General features: G+C 50.7%; 2 protein-coding genes across 2 annotated transcripts; one reads left to right on the forward strand and one right to left on the reverse strand.

The window, feature by feature from the left end:
- Window positions 1-206: 206 nt before the first annotated feature.
- On the forward strand, window positions 207-5,085 carry DNASE1L2 (deoxyribonuclease 1 like 2). Its single transcript, XM_053671613.1, is given in 8 exon segments — window positions 207-793; window positions 1,062-1,222; window positions 1,322-1,410; window positions 1,505-1,588; window positions 1,662-1,844; window positions 1,846-1,966; window positions 2,079-2,330; window positions 2,723-5,085. Coding segments are annotated over 7 exon segments (927 nt in total). The 5' UTR covers window positions 207-793; window positions 1,062-1,078; the 3' UTR covers window positions 2,777-5,085.
- Window positions 3,855-18,747, reverse strand: ECI1 (enoyl-CoA delta isomerase 1). The gene is made up of 7 exons (XM_037157245.2): window positions 18,649-18,747; window positions 18,443-18,556; window positions 10,182-10,309; window positions 6,889-7,035; window positions 6,214-6,335; window positions 5,937-6,115; window positions 3,855-4,607 (listed from the first exon to the last, which is right to left on the reverse strand). The coding sequence occupies exons 1-7, from the start codon at window positions 18,698-18,700 to the stop codon at window positions 4,441-4,443; spliced, it is 909 nt and encodes a 302-aa protein (XP_037013140.2). The 5' UTR covers window positions 18,701-18,747; the 3' UTR covers window positions 3,855-4,440.
- Between the last annotated feature and the right edge of the window lie 738 nt (window positions 18,748-19,485).

The following is a 19,485-nucleotide window of genomic DNA, read 5'->3' on the forward strand; positions in this document are numbered from 1 at the left end:
ATGTGATGTCCATTTCTGTAGTTCTGTTCCTGTTCTAGTTGTTTGCTTTGTTTTTGTTTTAGGTGTGGTTGTTAATAATTGTGCGTTTGCTGTCATTTTACACTATGTGTTTTTTATCTTCTTTTTCCTTAGAAAAGTCACTTTAACATTTCATATTATAAGGGCTTGGTGATGATGAACTCCTTTAACTTGACCTTATCTGAGAAGTACTTTATCTGCCCTTTTATTCTAAATGAAAGCTTTGCTGGATAGAGCAATCTTGGATGTAGGTCCTTGCCTTTCATGACTTGGAATACTTTCCAGGGGGGCTGGTCTTTCTTGATTGTGCTGTCTTAGTTTCCCTAAGGGGATGCTGTTCCAGGAGGGAGGTTCTGGGTGACCTAGTTTCTGTGGAGTGGGGACAAGAACAAGGCCTGGACCACAGGCATGGCTCTGTGTCTTCCCCGTGCCTCACACAGCTCTCGGAGTGGTGTCAAGGGCCTCAGAGTCTCAATTCTGACAGACTTGGGGGCTGGAGCAGTCTTCAGGGTGCATCACCTGTTCCCTTGCTCTGGGGTGCTGTGGAAATGGGAGCCAGGAGTTCTGGCACCAACTCTGGAGGGGGCGGGACCCAATGCAGTCTGGCCCCTCCCTGGACCAGGGCCTCAAATACCTGCCTGTGCACAGGCACCAGAGCTGTTGTCAAAAGTCCTTAAGGTCTGCCTAGAACCACAGACACACTCCCATCCTGGACCTCAGAACCCTACCTGGGCCCAGATCCTGAGCTTCTGACACGACACCATCCACATCTCAGGTGAGTCTGGGAGCTGAGCCAAGTCTGGGGCTGGATTAATGGGGTCTGTCTATTTGGACTTCAGTTTCCTGACAGTGCAGGAGGAGGTCTGTGAGCCCAGCACACAACCCTGAGGAGAACTGGAGAACTGGAGAACGCAGGGGGCAGGTTACGTCTTGGCACCAGCCATCCATCACTGGGCAGCATACCCTGCCAGGCCCTGGCGTAGGGGAAAGAGGTGGCTGCATGTGTCTGACTCCAGGTCCATGCTCTTGTTTGCCCTTCCCAGCCTACTTGCTCCGTGAAATGGACCGGCCCTGGGCCCTACTATCTGTGCTCTGGGCTCTGGGGGCCACCGCGGCAGTGGCGCTGCGCATTGGAGCCTTTAACATCCAGTGTTTCGGAGACAGCAAAGTGTCAGATTCTGCTTGTGGCAGCATCATCGCGCAAGTGAGGCGGGGTGGGGGGGAAGGGCGGGGGGCCGAGGCCAGGGCTGCCACTGGGCTTCGCCTGGGAACTAGCAGTGCGTGACCCCCTCTCCCCCCCCAGATCCTGGCTGGCTATGACATCATGCTTGTGCAGGAGGTGCGAGACCCGGACCTGAGCGCAGTCTCTGCGCTCATGGAGCAGATTAACAGGTGCGGAGGGCAGGGCTCAGCGTCTGGAGCTCCGGCTGGCATCCCAGGCCTCTGCGCGGTGCCTTGACCCAGGGCTTGGCCCGTATCTCCGCAGTGTGTCCAGTCACGAGTACAGCTTCGTGAGCAGCGAGCCCCTGGGACGGGACCAGTACAAGGAAATGTACCTGTTTGTTTACAGGTGAGGGGCGGGGATGCGGCGTGCTGGGTAGGAGGTGGCCGGCTCGGCACACCCACCTGCCCTCTGCCTCTAGAAAGGATGCAGTGTCGATCGTAGACACATACCAGTACCCGGACCCGGAGGACACCTTCAGTCGTGAACCTTTCGTGGTCAAATTCTCAGTCCCTGGCTCTGGTGAGATTCCCCTCCACTCCCCCACCTCCCTCGCAGACTCCGCCCCTCCTTTAGGCCCCACCCTGCCTCTGACTCCTAACCCCTCCAGCAGCTGCCAAGGAATTGGTGCTGGTTCCACTGCACGCTGCGCCACACCACGCAGTAGCAGAGATCGATGCTCTCTACGATGTGTACTTGGACGTGATCGACAAGTGGGGCACCGATGTAAGCCCTGTGCTCCCAGTCCCGGGCCCGGCAGACGCGCCCTGGGGGTCGCCAGAGAGGTGTGGGCTCGCTGGGCTGGCTCAGACCTGGCTCAGACCCGGCTCCTTCGCAGGACATGCTGTTCCTGGGTGACTTTAACGCTGACTGCAGCTATGTGCGGGAACAGGACTGGGCGGCCATTCGTCTGCGCAGCAGTGAGGTCTTCAAGTGGCTCATTCCAGACAGTGCTGACACCACGGTGGGCAACTCAGACTGTGCGTATGACCGCATTGTCGTCTGCGGCGCCCGCCTGCGCAAGAGCCTGAAGCCGCACTCAGCCGCTGTGCACAATTTCCAGGAGGTGTTCGGCCTGGACCAGACTCAGGTGAGTGCTGAACTCAGCCCCACAGGCGTAGGGGTCCCCAGACCGCTCTGCGCTGGCAGAGGGGAGGAGCCTACTGCTTCCTGCCCAGGGCCGGGCTCAGCTTCAGTGCACCTGGCACTCCCCTCCCTGCCCCCGTTTTAGAAGAGGCCCCTCAGAGTCTGTTTTAGCTGAATGGTGCAAGTCTGGGATGGCAGGAGAGTATGTTCTTTGCCTCTCCTAAATCTGTGCTCCTACACCTCCTGTAGGCAGCAGCAGTGGTGGACTTCTCAGGCCTCACTGGCTGCTTCTCCAGATGGTGGTGTGTAGAAACCCGGTGGGCTGTTCTCTGAGGTGATGCCTCAAGGACAGGCTGCCCAGCAGGGCCTCTGAGACCGGGCCCTCTTTCCTTCTAGGCCCTTGCCATCAGTGACCATTTTCCTGTGGAGGTGACTCTCAAATGCCACTGACAGTTCTGAGAACTGGCCAGGGCATGCTGCCTGCAGAGTGGCCACGAGGAACAGGCCCACAAGGCCCATTTGGGGTGGATGGCCTGCCCCCAGCAAGCCTGCAGGGCAGGATCCACTGGGCCCGGACAGGTGGCCACTGACACGTTGCAGGACCACTCCGAGCCCGGGCGCCCATCTGTAAACAACCTACCACCACCTACCTCAGGGCGTGAGGAGTACCCGAAGCTCTGGGCACGGCTCTGCTCGATAAATGAGTACTCGGCTAGGACCACAAACAGGCTGGTTTAGAGGCCTCCACGTCCTTTCTTACAACTATCTTCCTGTGGCACAAACTTTGGTCCTATAGCCCAGTCTGTATTTTTCACATCCCGCTGGGAACTACCACCTCCAGGCTGTTGTAAATACTTTCAAGAACTTGTACTGAATGCGTGGGGATCAGCACTCACACAGGAATAGTGTCGTCTTCAAAGAACCACCTCCCTTCCGCAGTCATCCTCAGGTACCGGTCTGTGTCAGGTGTCCTGTCCATCACTGCACGGTGTCAGGTTAGGGTCCTGCCCGCAGGACCCGCACACCTGCTGGTGGTATGGCCTTTCACTGGTGCCTTCCTGCGTAGGCTCCTCAGGAGCCCTGGGTTGGGAAGGATTTGTCCCGTAGGACAGTGGCCTGAGTCCCGGGAAACCTGTGATCCGAGGATCAGGAACAAGCAGAGGCAGGGTACACAGCGTAACTGACAGAGGCCTGATGAGGTTTCCAGTTTTCGAAACATCTTGGCAGGATTTGGTAACTGTCTTGAATTGTGTGGGAGAAGCCTTGTATCAAACGTGCGAACAAGTTTTTCCTGACAAATCTTCGTAAAAGATGATCTAGGCCACCCAAAACACAGAGTCCTTCTCAAGTAATGCCTCCCTCTTCCCTCAAGTCCCCCAGATTTCTCTAAACTGTCACAACTCCGTCCATCTGAATGAACAGATGTGGGGGCCAAAGGGTTTCTCCCTAATGGGGACGGTGCAGAGGGGTCTTGTGTGAACCCGCAGGGCCCACGACGGTCAACAACTAGGCAGCATGGGGCCAGGCATCAGGTGACCCAAGGACTTTATTCCTGTGGGAGTAAAGTTTCCCACAGTTCTTTGGGAAAGGAGACACTCAGTGGTAACCCTCCCAAGGTTCAGATTGGGTCCACCTGCCAGTTCATAATTCCCAAACCCAGAAGCTGCCTGCCAACCCCATTCCACCCGTTTGCCAGGCAGTAAAGGCACTCACATGTGGCGGGGTCCTTGGGACCCTGGCTACAATAAACAGGGCCTCCTGGTAAGACCAGCAAAACAAAGAGCTGAAAGGATTTTTAAATTAGGAAATAGCTTGTTTAAAGTAAAACCTTTTGGGACCAGAAGGCCCCCCTCCAGAAGGGTACAGATGGCTAAACCCTGTGTGAGCAGCCTAGCTGTTGGCCTTTATTTTTTCAAAGACTATTTATTTATTCATTTTTAGAGAGAGGAGGGGGAGAAAGAGGAAGAGAAACACATCATGTGTGGCTGTCTCTCGCATGCCCCCACTGGGGACCTGGCCCACAACCAAGGCATGTGCTCTGACTGGGAATCAAACCTGTGACCTTTTGGTTTGTAGCCCGAGCTCAATCCACTGAGCTACACCAGCCAGGGCCGTTAGCCTTTCTTTTGTTTCAGCTTTCCTAAGTACGCATGCAGGGACTTCTGGATGGAGTCTCTGGAGATAAAGCTGACAAAGGACTGGATGTCTGAGTCACGCTGTTTCACCAAGCGGTCTGCTGTGGGCTTTCGCATCATGTTCTTGGTCAGCTGTCGAGCATGGTCTAAAGAAAAAGGGACCCACGTGTGAAAACCCATTCTGAGACAGTGGCGTCATCCTCAACCTTCCCAAACAGAAATGCTAGTAGAACACTTAAAAGATACAAATAAGCAAAGAGAAGAAAATGAAAATCACCTAGTTCTCACTGCCCACTGATTTCTTTTTAAAGTTTATTTTCAGAGGGGAAGGGGAGAGGGAGAAACATTAACATGTGGTTACCTCTCATGCGCCCCCTGCTGGGGGCCTGACCTGGCCCATAACCCAGGCAGGTGCCCTGACCGGGAATCAAGCCAGTGAGTGACCCCCTTGGTTCGCAGGCCTGTGCTCAAACCACTGAACCACACCAGCCAGGGCCCCCACTGATTTCTTTCAAATTAATACTGTATGGACTCCCTTTTTAACCTGTTATTTTCACTCAACTGTATTACTGAGAATATTTTTAAGTCACTCAATATTCTCTTATAATAAATGACTACACAATATTTGATCATTCCATCCGTGGTCCATGAGCTAAGAATGCTTCTTACATTTTTATAGTTTAGTTGAATAAAAAATTGAAAAAAGGATAGAATTGTGATGTGTGATGCTTTATCATAACACCAATGCGCTCATTAGTTCACATACTCTCTGTGGCTGCCTTCCTTGCCACGGTTGTGGCAGAGACCGTGTAACCTACAAAGCTGGAAATCCACCTGGCTTTTCGTAGATGCTCCGCTGCTCCATGTCTCTGTATGGTCACCCCTATTCCTACACACAGACGTGTAGGCTGTTTCCAATGGTCTGTGTAGTGGGTTGAACAGTGTATCCCAAAAACATATGTGAAAGTCTTAACCCCCGCTCTAGAAACAGTGCATGCAGCCCTATTTGGAAGAGGGTCTCAGCAGATAAATAATTAAGATGAGGTCATCTTGGATTCAGGGTGGGCCCCAAATCTAATGACAAGTGTCGTTGTTAAGAGAAAGGAGATTTGAGATAAAGCAGACCATGTGAAATGAAATCAGAGATTGGAGGGATGAGACCGCAAGCTGAAGGATGCCGGGGCCACCAGCAGGTGGGAGAGGCAGAAATGAGCCTCCTCCAGAGGCTCTGCAGTGAGCCCGGCCCTACCTACAACGTGAACTTGGACTTCTGGCCTCCGTGCTGTGAGGGTGCATTTCTGTTGTTTCAAGCCCAACTCCCCTTGTGGTGATTTGTTACAGTATCCTCCCCAGGACACTCAGTGTGCACGTCCTCTGCTTGTACAGTGCATTTTTACATGAGAACTTTCTGGTCCCAGGGGAGGGAAGGAGGCCCACCAGTACCCAGAGCGGCTGTCCCTCCCTGTGCTCCTCACCTGGAATGGACAACCACTGGGCCATCACTGACAGTGCTGTGCTCTGCACCTGGTCCTCAGGCACCACCTTGTCCACCATGCCCACCTGAAGGGCCTCTTCCGGCGGGAAGAGGATTCCCAGCTGCAGAGCGCGCTCTGAGGCACGGTGCCCGATGGTGTTCACAAGGGTATCTTTGAACCTGGAATGCAAACATCCACTCACCTGGGACTGGGGGCTCCCAGGTGCGTTGGCTGATCCCTGGGCCAAGTGGAATATGGGTGCAGTCCCTGGCCTTACCAGAAAGGGGCAACGATGCCCAGCAGGGTCTCATTCAGCCCAATGGTGTATCTGGGGTTGTCAGCCAGGACCCGGTAGTCACTGGTGAGGGCGATCAGGCAGCCTCCGGCAGGGCTGGCTCCCTGCAGGGATAGTAGGACCACTAGCCTCTGGGTGCTGCTACTGCTGGTCCCGATAGTATTCCAGAAAGCCAGGGTTCCGAGGAGTGGCGTGATGGTGGGGGTGAGCTCTGAGTGACCGCCCCTCCCTTCCAACAGGTTCAGGCTCTCCTCGCACCTTGCTCAGGTTGTCACTGCATCTCTTCAGGGCACACCAGTTCTGGAGCCTTAGCTCCAGCACCTCACCTTGGCGACCTGTCCCTGCCTTCCCCAGGTCAGGCCAAAGTGATGTTTTCAAAATGTGGATCCAATTCCCCATTCTTGCTCCCCGTACAGCCCTCTCACTGAGCCAGGTCAACTGTGGGCCCTTGGATCCTGGGCCCTGTCCCCGCCTGTGAGCGAAATGACTTGTCACCACGTCACAGTGATCTGTAATGGCATGCTCACCTGTGCATGTCTGAGGGTGTCCCCTAGGCACCCTTTCCCTCTGAGGGCTTCCTGAGGGCAGGGCCACCTCTGCACTCCCCTCCCCCACAGCTTCTAAATAGCACGGCCACTCAGGAGTGGAGACACTCACATTGATGGCAGCAATCAGCAACAGGTTCGACAGGTAGAGCCGCAACCACAACTCCTGCACGGCCTTCCAGTACTCAGCATAGTGTGCTGGGTTCTTCCCGCACATTTCCGTCAGGTCCAGGCCAGCTGAGAAGATCCCGGGACAGTCCTGGGTGAGTGAGGGAGCCAGGGCCCAATCAGATTCCACCTTCCAGGGCAACATGCCCTTAAGGCAGAGATGCTCAAGGGGCAGCAAGGCTGAGGTTGTAACTCAGGGTGGCAGGATGCTGCCCCCAAGAGCACAGAGCTGGGGCTCCAGGACTTGGCATCAACCTCCCTCAGACTCAGTTCCTTCTATGTCCTGGGGTGCTCTTGCTTTTTCAAGTTCAGAATGAAATAGGCAAAATAGGCAGGCAGGACCAGGCGCTCCTGTGGGCTCCGTACACACCTATGTGGTATCTCAGGCAGGAAACTCAGGTACAGACATGGGGGTGCTTCTGTCTGGTCAGGAAAGGGGCAATGACCAGTCAAGACAAACCTCACCCTGACTGGTGCGGCTCAGTTGGGCGTCAGCCCGCAAAGCAAAAGGTCACTGGTTCAAATCCCCAGGCAGGGTGCATAAAAGAAGCAAGCGACTGATGTTCTTCTCTCACATTAATGTTTCTGTCCCTGTATTTCTCCCTCCCTTTACCTCTCTCTAAAAAGAAATAAAATCTAAAAAAAAAAAAAAAAAGAGAGAGAGACACACACACACATGTAAAACCTCTCCTCTGAGCTGCAAGTGTGAGACAGAAGCCTGGGAATGATCCTGCAGGCACGTGTGCCCCAGGCGGATGCCCCAGGCCCTGAGACGGCTGCCGAGGTTGGGGTGGGGGAGCAGGCAGAAGAGGAGCCACAGGCTGGGCTAAAGGGCTGCCGGCATGGCAGTGCTTTCTAGCAGCAGGTACCAAGTTCTGGGTGTTCAAAGGACTGTTGGATAAGAACACAGACAGGGAGGGACAGCTCAGCAGCTTTCCCTTGAGAACGCTCACTCCTGGGGTTTCCATGTGGTCACAGCACCTCTGAACAAAGGAGCCCCCGCGGCTGGGGGCTGGGGCACCTGAGGCTGGTGTGATCATCCTTTCACTAGCTAGAACTGACAACGGCTACCACACTGCTTGTGAGAATGACAACCACCCAGTATCTGTGAGAAGCAGGCAGATAAATAAAGTGTGGGACAGTCACACTCCATGTCCCCTACATCTTTATATAAGCTATGAAAGCAGCTGCGTGCAGGGAGCCCCGCACACGCTTGTGTGCGCAGCGCTTGGAGGCCGACCTCTTGTCTCCATGGAATGTGCTCCACTCCTGTAACTTAGAAAGACTCAACAGAGAAAGACGTGCAACTGTTACACCTCGTCCGCCATTCCTCATGGGCCAGATACAGGGAGCCCAACTGTGGCGGAGGGACGGCAGCAGGGACAGAGTTGCTCTTGCGTTAGGGACAGGGCAGGACATTTAGCTTCTCTGCCTTTTCCTATCATAATCCACTGCCCCTGCCCCACCCCGCCCCCCAAATCCAATACATTTGATCAGCACTTGCCTGTAGTTCTGCTTCAGGAAGTCAAAGGCAAAGCATTATATTCGGGATGTGAAAGAATAAATGGCTCGGTCCTAACTGGGACAATCTCTGAGACAAACCAGAAGGGGTGTGGAGTGGCCTGTTTCTCTGATCTAGCAACATGTTCTTAGTGGGCCAAATTGTGTCCCTGAAAAAGACAAGGTAAAGTCCTTGCTCCCAGGATCTGTGAATGTGACCTATTCGGAATAGGGTCTTTGCAGATGTGATCAAGACAAAGTCATACGGGGGTGGGGGATCCCTAAATCCCAGGACTGGTGTCATTCTAAGGAGAGGGAAATTTGGACCCAGAGACCCAGGGCCGATGTTTGTGACGATAAAGGAGGCTGGAGTGCTGGAGACAAGCGTGGAGCACCGCGGGCGCCCTGGAGCTGGAGGAGGCCAGGAGGATTCTCCCCTGGGGCTGGCAGAAGGGGCCAGCCCTGCCGAGACCTTGGTTTGACCTTGTGGCCTCCAGAACTACAAGAGTATGTTCCTGTCTTTTTACACCACCCCATCCGTGTGCTTTGTGATGGTGGTTACGCGATGCTAATGGCGTCCTTCCACACTCACCTGTCCCTTGGCAGTGGGCAGGCCCTGTGCTACACACACAGTAGGCACTCAGTACACAACATGACACTGATACATTTGGGGGGAGACCACACTACAGTGGGGAGAACATGGGCTTTGGAGAGGCACATCCTGGCTCCCTTCCTCCAGGGCAGTGTGACCTTGAGGCCTGGAGGCAGCGGGGACCTTCGCTGTGCAGCACCCAGTGCCCACAAGCACCTAGGCCACAAGGCAATTTTAGCATCTCCAGAAGTGTTGCTATGATTGCCAGAAAGTTCCCTGGCGTTCTGTTCCCAGGCCCTCAACGATCTACACCCACGAGTATCAGTCCCACCCTGGGAGACACATGGAATAATCTCTCTCCTACAGGACATACCAGGTACATACATCGGGCCGTGCCTGCGAGTCCCCTGCTGCTCTGTCTCTGGCACAGTGCTGCGTTGCCTCAGGTCAGAAGCAGCCAGGCTATTCAGAGCTGTGACAATGCCAGGCCACCCCTGAGACAACCTGAGGGACGAGAAAGCAGATGCATGCCCACAGTGGATGCTCTAAACCTTGGCTGAAAGAGCCTGGTGGTCTGCTTCCTGCACCTTTACTGACGGCAGGATGACATCCCCATCGGTCTCTGTAATGTGGTGGCATTTAGCTTCGGGGGACACTCATGCTGTCTGTGGCTCCTAAATTGAAAGGTGACCCTAACGCTCTTCCTAATTCAACAAAAGGCCTATTATGTTCGGTCCACACTTCATCTCCCCAGCTTGGTCTTATCTGTGCCCTCTCTTGAAACCTGTGGTGCCCAGCAGATCAGGTGGGCCTGACGCCCACTGGAGGGGGTGGGAACACATGAAGCCCCCAGTCCTGAGGGTCTGGGTTTTAAAACCAGCCCAGGCTCTGAGGACCACCCAGGGAAGGCACCCTAGGAACCTACTGCCTGGTTTGTACTAAGTCTGTCCTTCATGAATCAAGGCTGCCCCTGCAAAAATGTCACCTGCCCAGGACCACAATCCCTAAAAGTCTCTCGTGGACATCTGCATAGTTATCCCACCCCATGTGACAAGTACATGATCTCCAAGTGTAGGCTCTGATCTGGTCACAGGTTCATACTTTGATCAGGGAACTCAGGCCTTGGGGAGCTAATGAGCACTCACTGAAGTTAAGATGAGGCCTCGGTAGGTCTTGTCATTCTCCAGCTTCTCCAGGCTGATGACAAACTCTGTCAGCAACTCTAGGCTGAGGCTGTTCACTGGGGGGTTCTTCAACTTCACCACTGCGATCCCTAGTGGGAAAATGAAGAGAAAGCTCATGCCCAGAATTGGAAAAGTGTCCCCAGGTACTCTGTGTCCTCAATTTGGCCGTGGGAAGTTACATGGTTTTTTCAACTGAGGTGAGATTCGCATAACATAAATGAACCATTTAAAAGTGAGCAACTTAGGCACTGGCCGCGTGGCTCAGTTGGTTGGAGCACTGTCCTGTACATCAAAAGGTTGTGGTTCAATTCCCAGTCAAGGCACATACCTAGGATATGGGTTTGATCTCTGGTCAGGGTGTATACGGGAGGCAACCAATCGATGTTTCTCTTTCCCTTCCTCTCTTTCTGGAATCAATGAATATATCCTCTGGCGGGAATTAAAAAAAAGTTCGCCCATGTTGTAACATATATCAATGCCTCGTTACTTGTTTTATTTTATTTTATTTTATTTTTAGAAAGAGAGGGAGGGAGAGGGGGGAGAGAAACACTGGTGTGTGAGAGAAACATTGACTGGCTTCCTCTTGCACACATTCCAACCAGAGACCAAACTCACAACCCAGGCATGTGCCCTGACCAGGAATCAAACCAGTGACCTCTGGCTTTGTGGGGTGATGGCCTACCAAGCCACGCGGGCCAGGGCTGCCTCGCTGCTCTTTAAGGTAGAATAATACCCTGATGCACACTGCATTTTGCCTGCGCGTTCATGTGCTGCCGAACACTTGAGTGGGTTGCACCTCTTGGCTATTGTGAATAATGCTCTGAACATTCATGTACATATTTTTGTTGATCTTTTTCTCTCAGACACAAGCCCACCATCCGCATGGGAGTAAGAAATGGCCTTAGTTTCTTGAGGAGTAAGCAGGCCGACTCTGAGATTCCTGCAAGGCGGGACCCAGTGAGGTACTCTAGTTCATGCTTGTTTAAGGATTGAGGGGGTCGTGGCCAGTGTGGCTCAGTTGTTGGAATGTCATCCCAACAGCTGAAAGGTTTTGGGTTTGACTCCCAGTTGTGGATTTGGTCCCTGGTGGGGGCATGTTTGGGAGGCAAAAGATCAATGTTTCTCTCTCTCCCTTCCTCTCTCTATAAAAAGCAATGAAAATGTCCTCAGGTGAAAATGAAAAAAAGAAAGATCGAGGTGAAAAATACTGGGAGAAGGGTGTTGGATGTTCCCATCCATTTGTTATGCCAGCAGCAGGGAACGCGGGAGGGACAGAGCCTGCCCTTGTGGACAGTGAAGCAGCTGGGCTGGGCCAGCTGCCCTCTGTTCTCACTGTTTGGTCAAGGGCAGAACCAAGGACTCCGGATATGCCACCATGAATTTAGGGTGCATTTCCCTGGTCAGGACGTTGGAACTCTCTGGACTGTCAACACAAACCATTTTCTAGGAAAGAATTATGGCCAAGATAAAGGCGTAGGTACACACGCTTCGCCTCCTTTTGCAACCACAAAAAGAATTACAACTAAATCTCAAAACAAATAACACCCAGCACTGTCAGAAAACCGAACTGTATGGACGTCTGACAACCAAGGATTTAAAGAAGCCACAGTCATCCACATGGTAGGAGAGGAAGAGACGTGGAGAGGCGGCAGCAGCAGTGGCAGAACGGGCACAGGTGGTCCCACATTCACGTGTGGTGGATAAAAATCAGGAGGGATTCCACAGGAGCCAGCAATCCCGGTCCGAGGCCAGAACGCACATCCCGGGTTCCAGTGCCTGAAAGATAAATCACCAGAACTTCTGGCTGTAAAAACCAGTGGGGTCTGGGGTAGCGGAAGAAACTGCTGGATATTCAGGAAACTCCACTTAAAGGACCCACATAGTCTCAAAACATATGCAAACCCACACACTCTGGGATTTAACACCAAGACAACAGACGGAAAAGCATCAGTTACATACTGAGAGTGGTGCAGTGACTGGAAATGGCGAGTGCTGGGCAAACCCCCAGAAGCCAGGCACAGTCCCCTCTCTGAGTTCTCCCCCTACACAGAACCACAAAGTGGTGAAGTGGTTGCCCTACCTTGGCGATTACCTCAGGCTCCACCGCACACAATTTATAGGTACCTTTTACAAGGAGTCAAAGCAGCTCTGCCTAATACACAGAAACAAACACAGGGACGCTGCCAAATCAAGGAAGCAAAGAAATATGGCCCAAATGAAAGAACAAAACTCCAGAAGAACTAAATGAAAGGCAGATAAGCAACCTGTCAGATGCTGTGTTCAAAACACTGCTGATTAGGGTGCTCAAAGAACTCACTGAGTACAGCAACAATGTAAAGGAAGAAATGAAGTTTAGTTACACGAAGCAAAATAAAGAAAAATCTACAGGGAACCAAGAGTGAAGGGGAAAGAAGCCAGGATTCAAATGAATGATTTGGAACATAAGGAAGAAATAAACATTCAACCAAAACAAAAAGAAAAAACAAGAATTCAAAAACAAACAAAAAAACCCTGAGGATAGTATAAGACGACTCTGGGACGTCTCCAAATATGCCAACATCCAAATCATAGGTGTGTCAGAAGAGAAAGAGCAAGGAATTGGAAATCTATTTGAAAAAATAATGAAAGGAAACTTCCCTAATTTGAAGGAAACAGACAGACAAGTCCAGAACGCAGAGAGTCCCCAACAAGATGGACCCAAGGAGGACCCCACCAAGACACATCATAATTAAAATGCCAAAGGTTCAAGATAAAGAGAGAATCTTAAAAGCAGCAAGAGAAAAGCAAGAGAGTTACATCTACAAAGGAGTGCCCATAAGACTGTCAGCTGATTTCTCAAAAGAAACTTTACAGGCAAAAAGGGACTGGCAAGAAGTATTCAAAGTGATGAAAAGCAAGCTCCTACAACCTAGATCACTCTATCCAGCAAAGCTATCACTTAGAATGGAAGGACAGATAAAATGTTTCCCAGATAACATAAAGAAAAGGAGTTCATCATCACTAAGCCCTTATTATAGAAAAATGTTAATGGAACTTATTTAAGAAAAAGAAAATAATCAAAACTATGAACATTAAAAAGGCAATAAATTCAAAACTACCCACAACTAAATAAAACGACAACAACCACCACCACCAACAAACTAAGCAAACAACGGGAACAGAACCATTGGTTATCAGCTGGGAGAGGGAAGGGGGAGAATGGGGGAAGCAGTGCAGGAATTAAAAAGCATAATTGGTAGGTACAAAATAGACAGGGGGAGGTTAATAACAGTATAGGAAATGGAGAAGCCAAAGGATTTATGTGTATGACCCATGGACATGACCTACGGGGGAATTTCTGAAAGGAAAGGAGGTACCAGGTGGAGGGGAGCAAAGGGAGAAAAACTGGGACAACTGTAATAACATAATCAATTACAATATACTAAAAAAACAAAACAAAACAAAACAAAAACATTCTTTAGGAAAACTAAGTCCTGAAGGTAATGGGCTATTTTGAGGCCTTTAATTTAGGAGAAAGAAGTAATTATTACCTGGCTACAGGTATGTACACGTACACATAAGAAGCAATCAAAACTTCCAGAAGTTTTTGTAGAGACTTTGGGTTAAGATGAAAGCGTAAGTAAACATGGCTTGCCTCCTTGCACAACCACATCAAAATTACAACTCGACTACAGAGCAACTATCATTCAGAACCATCAGAAATCGAGCTAAATGGGAGTCTTAAAATTGCAGACTTAGAGTATAAACCAACTACAGAATTAAAGAAGAAACCAAACTGAGACTGGTAGGAGGGGCTGATCCTCCGCCCATGTGTGCAGATAAAAATAAGAAAGGATATCTCAGGAGCAGGGAATCCCAGCCCCAAACTAGGCTCCCAGCCCAGAGTTCCAGTGCCAGGAAGATAAGTCCCCACAACAACTGGCTGTAAAAACCAGTTGGGATTGAGGCTGTGGAAAACAGGTATTGCTAGAGTCTCAGGCAGTTCCTCTTAAAGGGCTCAAACTAAACTATACAGCAACCAACCACAGACTTACTTGGACTCACTCCCTGAGCTCCAGCATGGGGGCAAGTGCTAGGGGGTGGCATTCTCCCAGACAAATGTGCTGGCAGAGGCCATTTTTCCTTTTCTGAGCTCTCTCAATGGGGCCAAAAAGCTTACATGCAGGGTCAATGTCTGCGACTTCACTAACCTGACTTGTACTGTTTGCCCACCCACTTGATTCTCTGAGGTCCTGTCCCACCCAACAATTGAGCCCACCCAAGCTGTTTCCAGTGGCTTTTCCATATAAATAACTCTTCTTGGTCCATGCTTCAGATTTTCTTAAATTCTCTCAAACAAGTAGCATCTGTCTTGACCAAGTCCTGTACCTCCTGCTAAGTAGCCCCAGGCCCAACACTAGCAGCAGCTGGCCTTGGTTCACAGTTTAGTATCACCTGGGCACCTCCAAGAGCTGTACAAGTAGCAGCCATCTACAGATCTCTTTGCAGCTTATGCTGTACAACCCTGGACAGGAGAACACAGTCAGTGGCTGACCTTGGATGTGCCAACAACAATCAAGGCTCAACTACAAGAGGAGGGAATACACAGCCCACATGGTAGGCACACTTTGAACACCTGGCGTGGCTGTGCCACTGGACCCTACAGGACACCTACTACATTAGGCCACTCTACCAAGTCTGGGAGACAAGCAGCTCTACCTAATACATAGAAACAAACACAGGGCCCTGGCTGGTTGGCTCAGTGGATTGAGTATGAGAAGCAACTGATCCATGTTTCTCTCACATATTGATGTTTCTCTCCCTTCCTATTCTCCCTCCCTTCTCCTCTCTCTAAAAATAAATAAAATATTTAAAAAATAAAATAGAATAGAATTTAAAAAAAAAACAAACTCCCAGAAGTTTGGAAGGAAGTTTATGAAGGTGACCCTGGATTTCAGTGAAGCCTACAGGGGTAGAATTGAGGACACTGGGGGAAAGGTTAAGAGGCTGAAGGCTACCATGAGTCACCAAAAAGGAACTGCATAATCGTGGAACTGGAGATAATCAGTATCTGAGGTAAGCAGTTAAGTAATCAGTTATCAGAGCTAAGTAACAACACCCCTGGCACACAATGAGGACTAAAATACATGCTAATTGAACAGAATCTAAAATCAGCTTCAGTAACAGCACTTACATAAAAAACATTTTTAAAGTACTTTTATTTTATTTTTTTGTGTGAAAAGGAAACAAAATGTTTATTTAATGCTATTCAGGCCTAATGCCCCCACTAAAATATCAAAGTCCTTTAGGTTGTACTCCTACACCCACACAGCTCCCTTCTCCCACTGTCCCAACTCCGGGTACCGTAAATCAGGAAAAGACCACGTCTGTGTTGCAGGCCGCTGGCACCGTCAGCTGTGTCACCGTGCAGGCAGGATCTCGAGTTAATCCAAAGTACTGTGGTACCCTCTCATGGTCCACTGGCAAGAGTTCTTTGTACCCAGTTCCAGTCAAAGTCTCTCCTGCTTTCCAGGCCCCGCGGCCAAAGGGGGCACCCCAAAGCCATGTGGGCCTCTTCTACCAAAGCTGCAGGGTTTCTCACTCCACCAAAAGCCTGTGGCTTTCTTCTTCACCTGGCTGCAGGAATCTCCATTCTGCCCCAAATGGTGTGGGCCTCTCCTCACCTGGGCAGTTATCCCCTCATGTCCCGGAGCCCATCTTTTCCAAGCTCTCACACAGGCCTTTCTCACTCAGGAGCACAGACCCTAGTTTCATCTTGAATCCCAAGCTACTCCCTTCTCCCCTTTAAAGTACTTTTACTCCATTATTTCAATCGAGCACCAAGATTCTTGGATGCTAAATGGGTCTGATAGTGAGGATAGAACCAGATCTGGCTTTGTGACCCCAAACTTGACTTTCTACCAAGCCAACGAAGCTAGTGAGTTCTTCCATGGCAGGGCGGGAAAGCACTTTGGTAAAAAAACGGTCTCAACGATACTTTTTTAAAGCTTACTTGTATAACATATAAAATTTACCATTAAAACATTTTTAAAAAATTTATTGATTTTAGAGAGGAAGGGAGAAGAGAAACATCGATTTGTTGTTCTATTTATTTATGCATTTGTTGGATGATTTTTTATTTTATTTATTTTTAGAGAGAGGGGAAGGAAGGAGAAAGAGAGGGAGAGAAACATCAATGTGTGGTTGCCTCTCACACACCCCCTACTGGGACCTGGCCTGCAACCCAGGCATGTGCCCTGAGTGGGAATCAAACCAGCAACCCTTTGGTTTGCAGGCTGGCACTCAATTTACTGAGCCACACCAGCCAGGGCTGTTGGTTGACTTTGGGATGTGCTCTGACTGGGGATGGAACTAGCAACCTTGGTATTTTGGGATGACGCTCTTGAAATACTTGGCCAGGGCCTAAACCATTTTTAAAGTGTAAGATCTGGCAGTGTTAAGTATATATATATTCGCAATGCTGTGCAGTCATTACCACCATCCATTCCAATGCTTCTAAATGTGTTTTTGCACATATATATTTAAATGCCACAGAAATGACTGTTTTAGAAACTCAGGTTTATGTTGGACTTGGAGTTGGGCCTAGCTTGATGCCAACCTGGCTCAGGCAGCCTCGAACCAGAATGGGGCTAAACAAGAAAACTGAACCAAGGAACGAGGTGCCCCGACACTGTGCCAGGCATGGGCAACAGCGTGGGACCTGCGTGTGTTTGGGCAGAGGAGGATGGCTCTCCCCAGTGCGCATCAGGGCACCATCCTGAAAGGCTGAGAGGCCTTAGGGCCGGGAGGTCATGATGACAGCAAGTCCTAAAATCTAAAACTTTGCTCATTTCTGGCCCCACGCTTTCTCAGCACCCAGCTCTGGAGTTCTTTCTGGTAAAGAAAACACAGACTTCTCTTTCAAAAGTGCCCTCCCTACATTTTCTATCCTCTTCGGAAAGTTTTAAGAGGTGTTCTGATGGGTGGCGACGGCGGTGGTCCTAGGAGTGAGTCCACTTGGGGCTCCCGGTTTTAGTTAGTAAAATATCTGCTTGGTTCTGTGCCACGCTGAAGTACTAAGGAAAATTAAAATATTTTATTCCAAAAATACTCCAAATTATTTTCAATTGTCAGCTTAATAGCTTCACAGCCCCCAAAGTTTTAGAACATTTTTAAAAAATTGGCTGATCTTTTTTTTAAATATTTTATTTATTTATTTTTAGAGGGGAAGGGAAGGAGAGAGGGAGAGAAACATCAATGTATGGTTGCCTTTCATGCATCCCCTGCTGGGAACTGGCCTGCAGGGAACCAACCTGCAACCCAGGCATGTGCCCTGACTGGAAATTGAACCTCCATTGTCTGCTTCGCAGACCCGTGCTCAATCCACTGAGCTACACCAGCCAGGGCTGGTTTTTTTTTTTTTTTAACAGGTTATTTTTAGAGAGAGGGGAAGGAGAGAAAAAAATATCAATGTGTGGTTGCTTCTCGCGCGCCCTCTACTGGGGGCCTGGCCTGCAACCCAGGCATGTGCCCTGATTAGGAATGAACCACACAGGTTCGCACAGGCCTGCGCTCAATCCACTGAGCCATGCCAGGCAGGGCTAAAACAAACATTTTTATTTTCTTAATGAACTGGTGAGAAAACCCATTTAAACTAACACCTAGACTGATGACCATTAAGTTCTGAACTCAACAGAAACTGACTTTTAGGATTTTATTTATTCATTTTTTAGAGATATGGTAAGGGAAGGAGGAAGGGAGGGTGAGAAACATCAATCAGTTGACTCTCCCACGCCCCCCAGCCGGGGATCTAACCCGCAACCTCGGCTTGTGACCTGATTGGGAATAGTACCTAAGATCTTTCGCTTTGCTAGTTCCACGCCCAATCACCTGAGCCACACCGGTCAGAGCAACAGAAACTGACTTTAAAACTGGGCTTTTTCTCGTGGCCTTTGGAAATGCAATAGCTTTCACATGAGTCTAGATCCAGGTCTAGGGAAGAATAAATAATACAACTTATTGCATTATAGAGCACGCTCTGTTGCCCGTACCGCGAGGCATTATTTCGCGTTTCTTAGCCCAAGCCAGTGGGCACAGGTGAGCTCAGGAGGTTTGGTAACTGCCTCCTTCAGTTGCCAGCACCTTCGCTGAACCTCTGGATCCATCGCGGATTCACGCAGGGGGCGAGGCCCGGCGTGTGGGAGGCCGGTGCTCCAGAGCTCGAGGGCAGAAAGTATGCTTACCCGTGGCCGGATCAGGTTCCACCAGCACCCGCTGGCTTCCGAAGCCTCGTGCGCCTACGCCACCTCTGGCCGCCGACTCCGTCCGCCCGAAGGCCGCACCCGGGAGCCAGGCCCCTGAGAAACGGTAGAGTGGGGTCCGTTACTTCGCTACCCCCTGCCTGTCCCCAGGGTGCCCCCACCCAGTCCGCCTGCCTGAGGTCACGCACAAGGGCGGAACAGAGCTCGAGCCCGGTGACACACCCCAGCCACCAGCGCCATCTTTAGCACACCAGTTCGGGTCACGGAGCCAGGGTGTGGCCTCCTCGGAGGGGGCGGGGAGGGGACCCGAGACTGGTCACGCCCCCTGCCTCAATATTAGCTCTGCTTTGCTTGCCAAGGTCTGCCCCGCCTCCTGCGAGATCAGCCCGGGAGCAAATCCTCAAGCCACTCCTCCTAAAGGCCGGAGCTTCCCAAGTGCGATGGGCTTCACCGAGGACACTGGGGTTGCGAGGTGAAGGGTAGTAGAGCGTGGCAGTAGGTGGCCTGCCCAGGGCAGACTCGCACTTCATCCCTTCACCCATAGTTGTGCCTATAGAAGGTTGGCAAGCTTCCCATGCTTTTCCGACCAGGTGAAGATAGGAGTGTTGAAATGGGGCAACTGCATACACCGTAAATCACACAGGTCATGGAGCAGTCCTGGACAAATTTGAATTTAAGAGGTAGTATGTGACTTTGGAAACCGTGGCAAGCTCACACCTGGGCTATTTCTCAAATTCTGCCATCCTCGATGAAAAGGATGCTATAGAGGAAACACAGATGGGGGCTAGGTGCTGAAAGTGAGCTCTTCCTCCTGCCTGTGGTGGGAAAAGGGAGGCTGGTAGTTGAACAGGTACAGGGCTCAGCATAGCCAGGTGACTCTCAACATAACATACGTCAGCACACTTGGTGAAGATGGCAAAAGCCAGTCACTAGGACATGACCACAGTTATTACCTCCTCAAAGGAAGGGAGAAACACTGACACCCAAGAAATAAAAGTAGTCACACACCCAGGGAGGGGGAATGA

The sequence above is a fragment of the Artibeus jamaicensis genome, unplaced genomic scaffold, assembly GCF_021234435.1.
Source record: "Artibeus jamaicensis isolate MK-2021 breed Jamaican fruit bat unplaced genomic scaffold, CSHL_Jam_final contig_700, whole genome shotgun sequence".
NCBI lineage: Eukaryota > Metazoa > Chordata > Mammalia > Chiroptera > Phyllostomidae > Artibeus > Artibeus jamaicensis.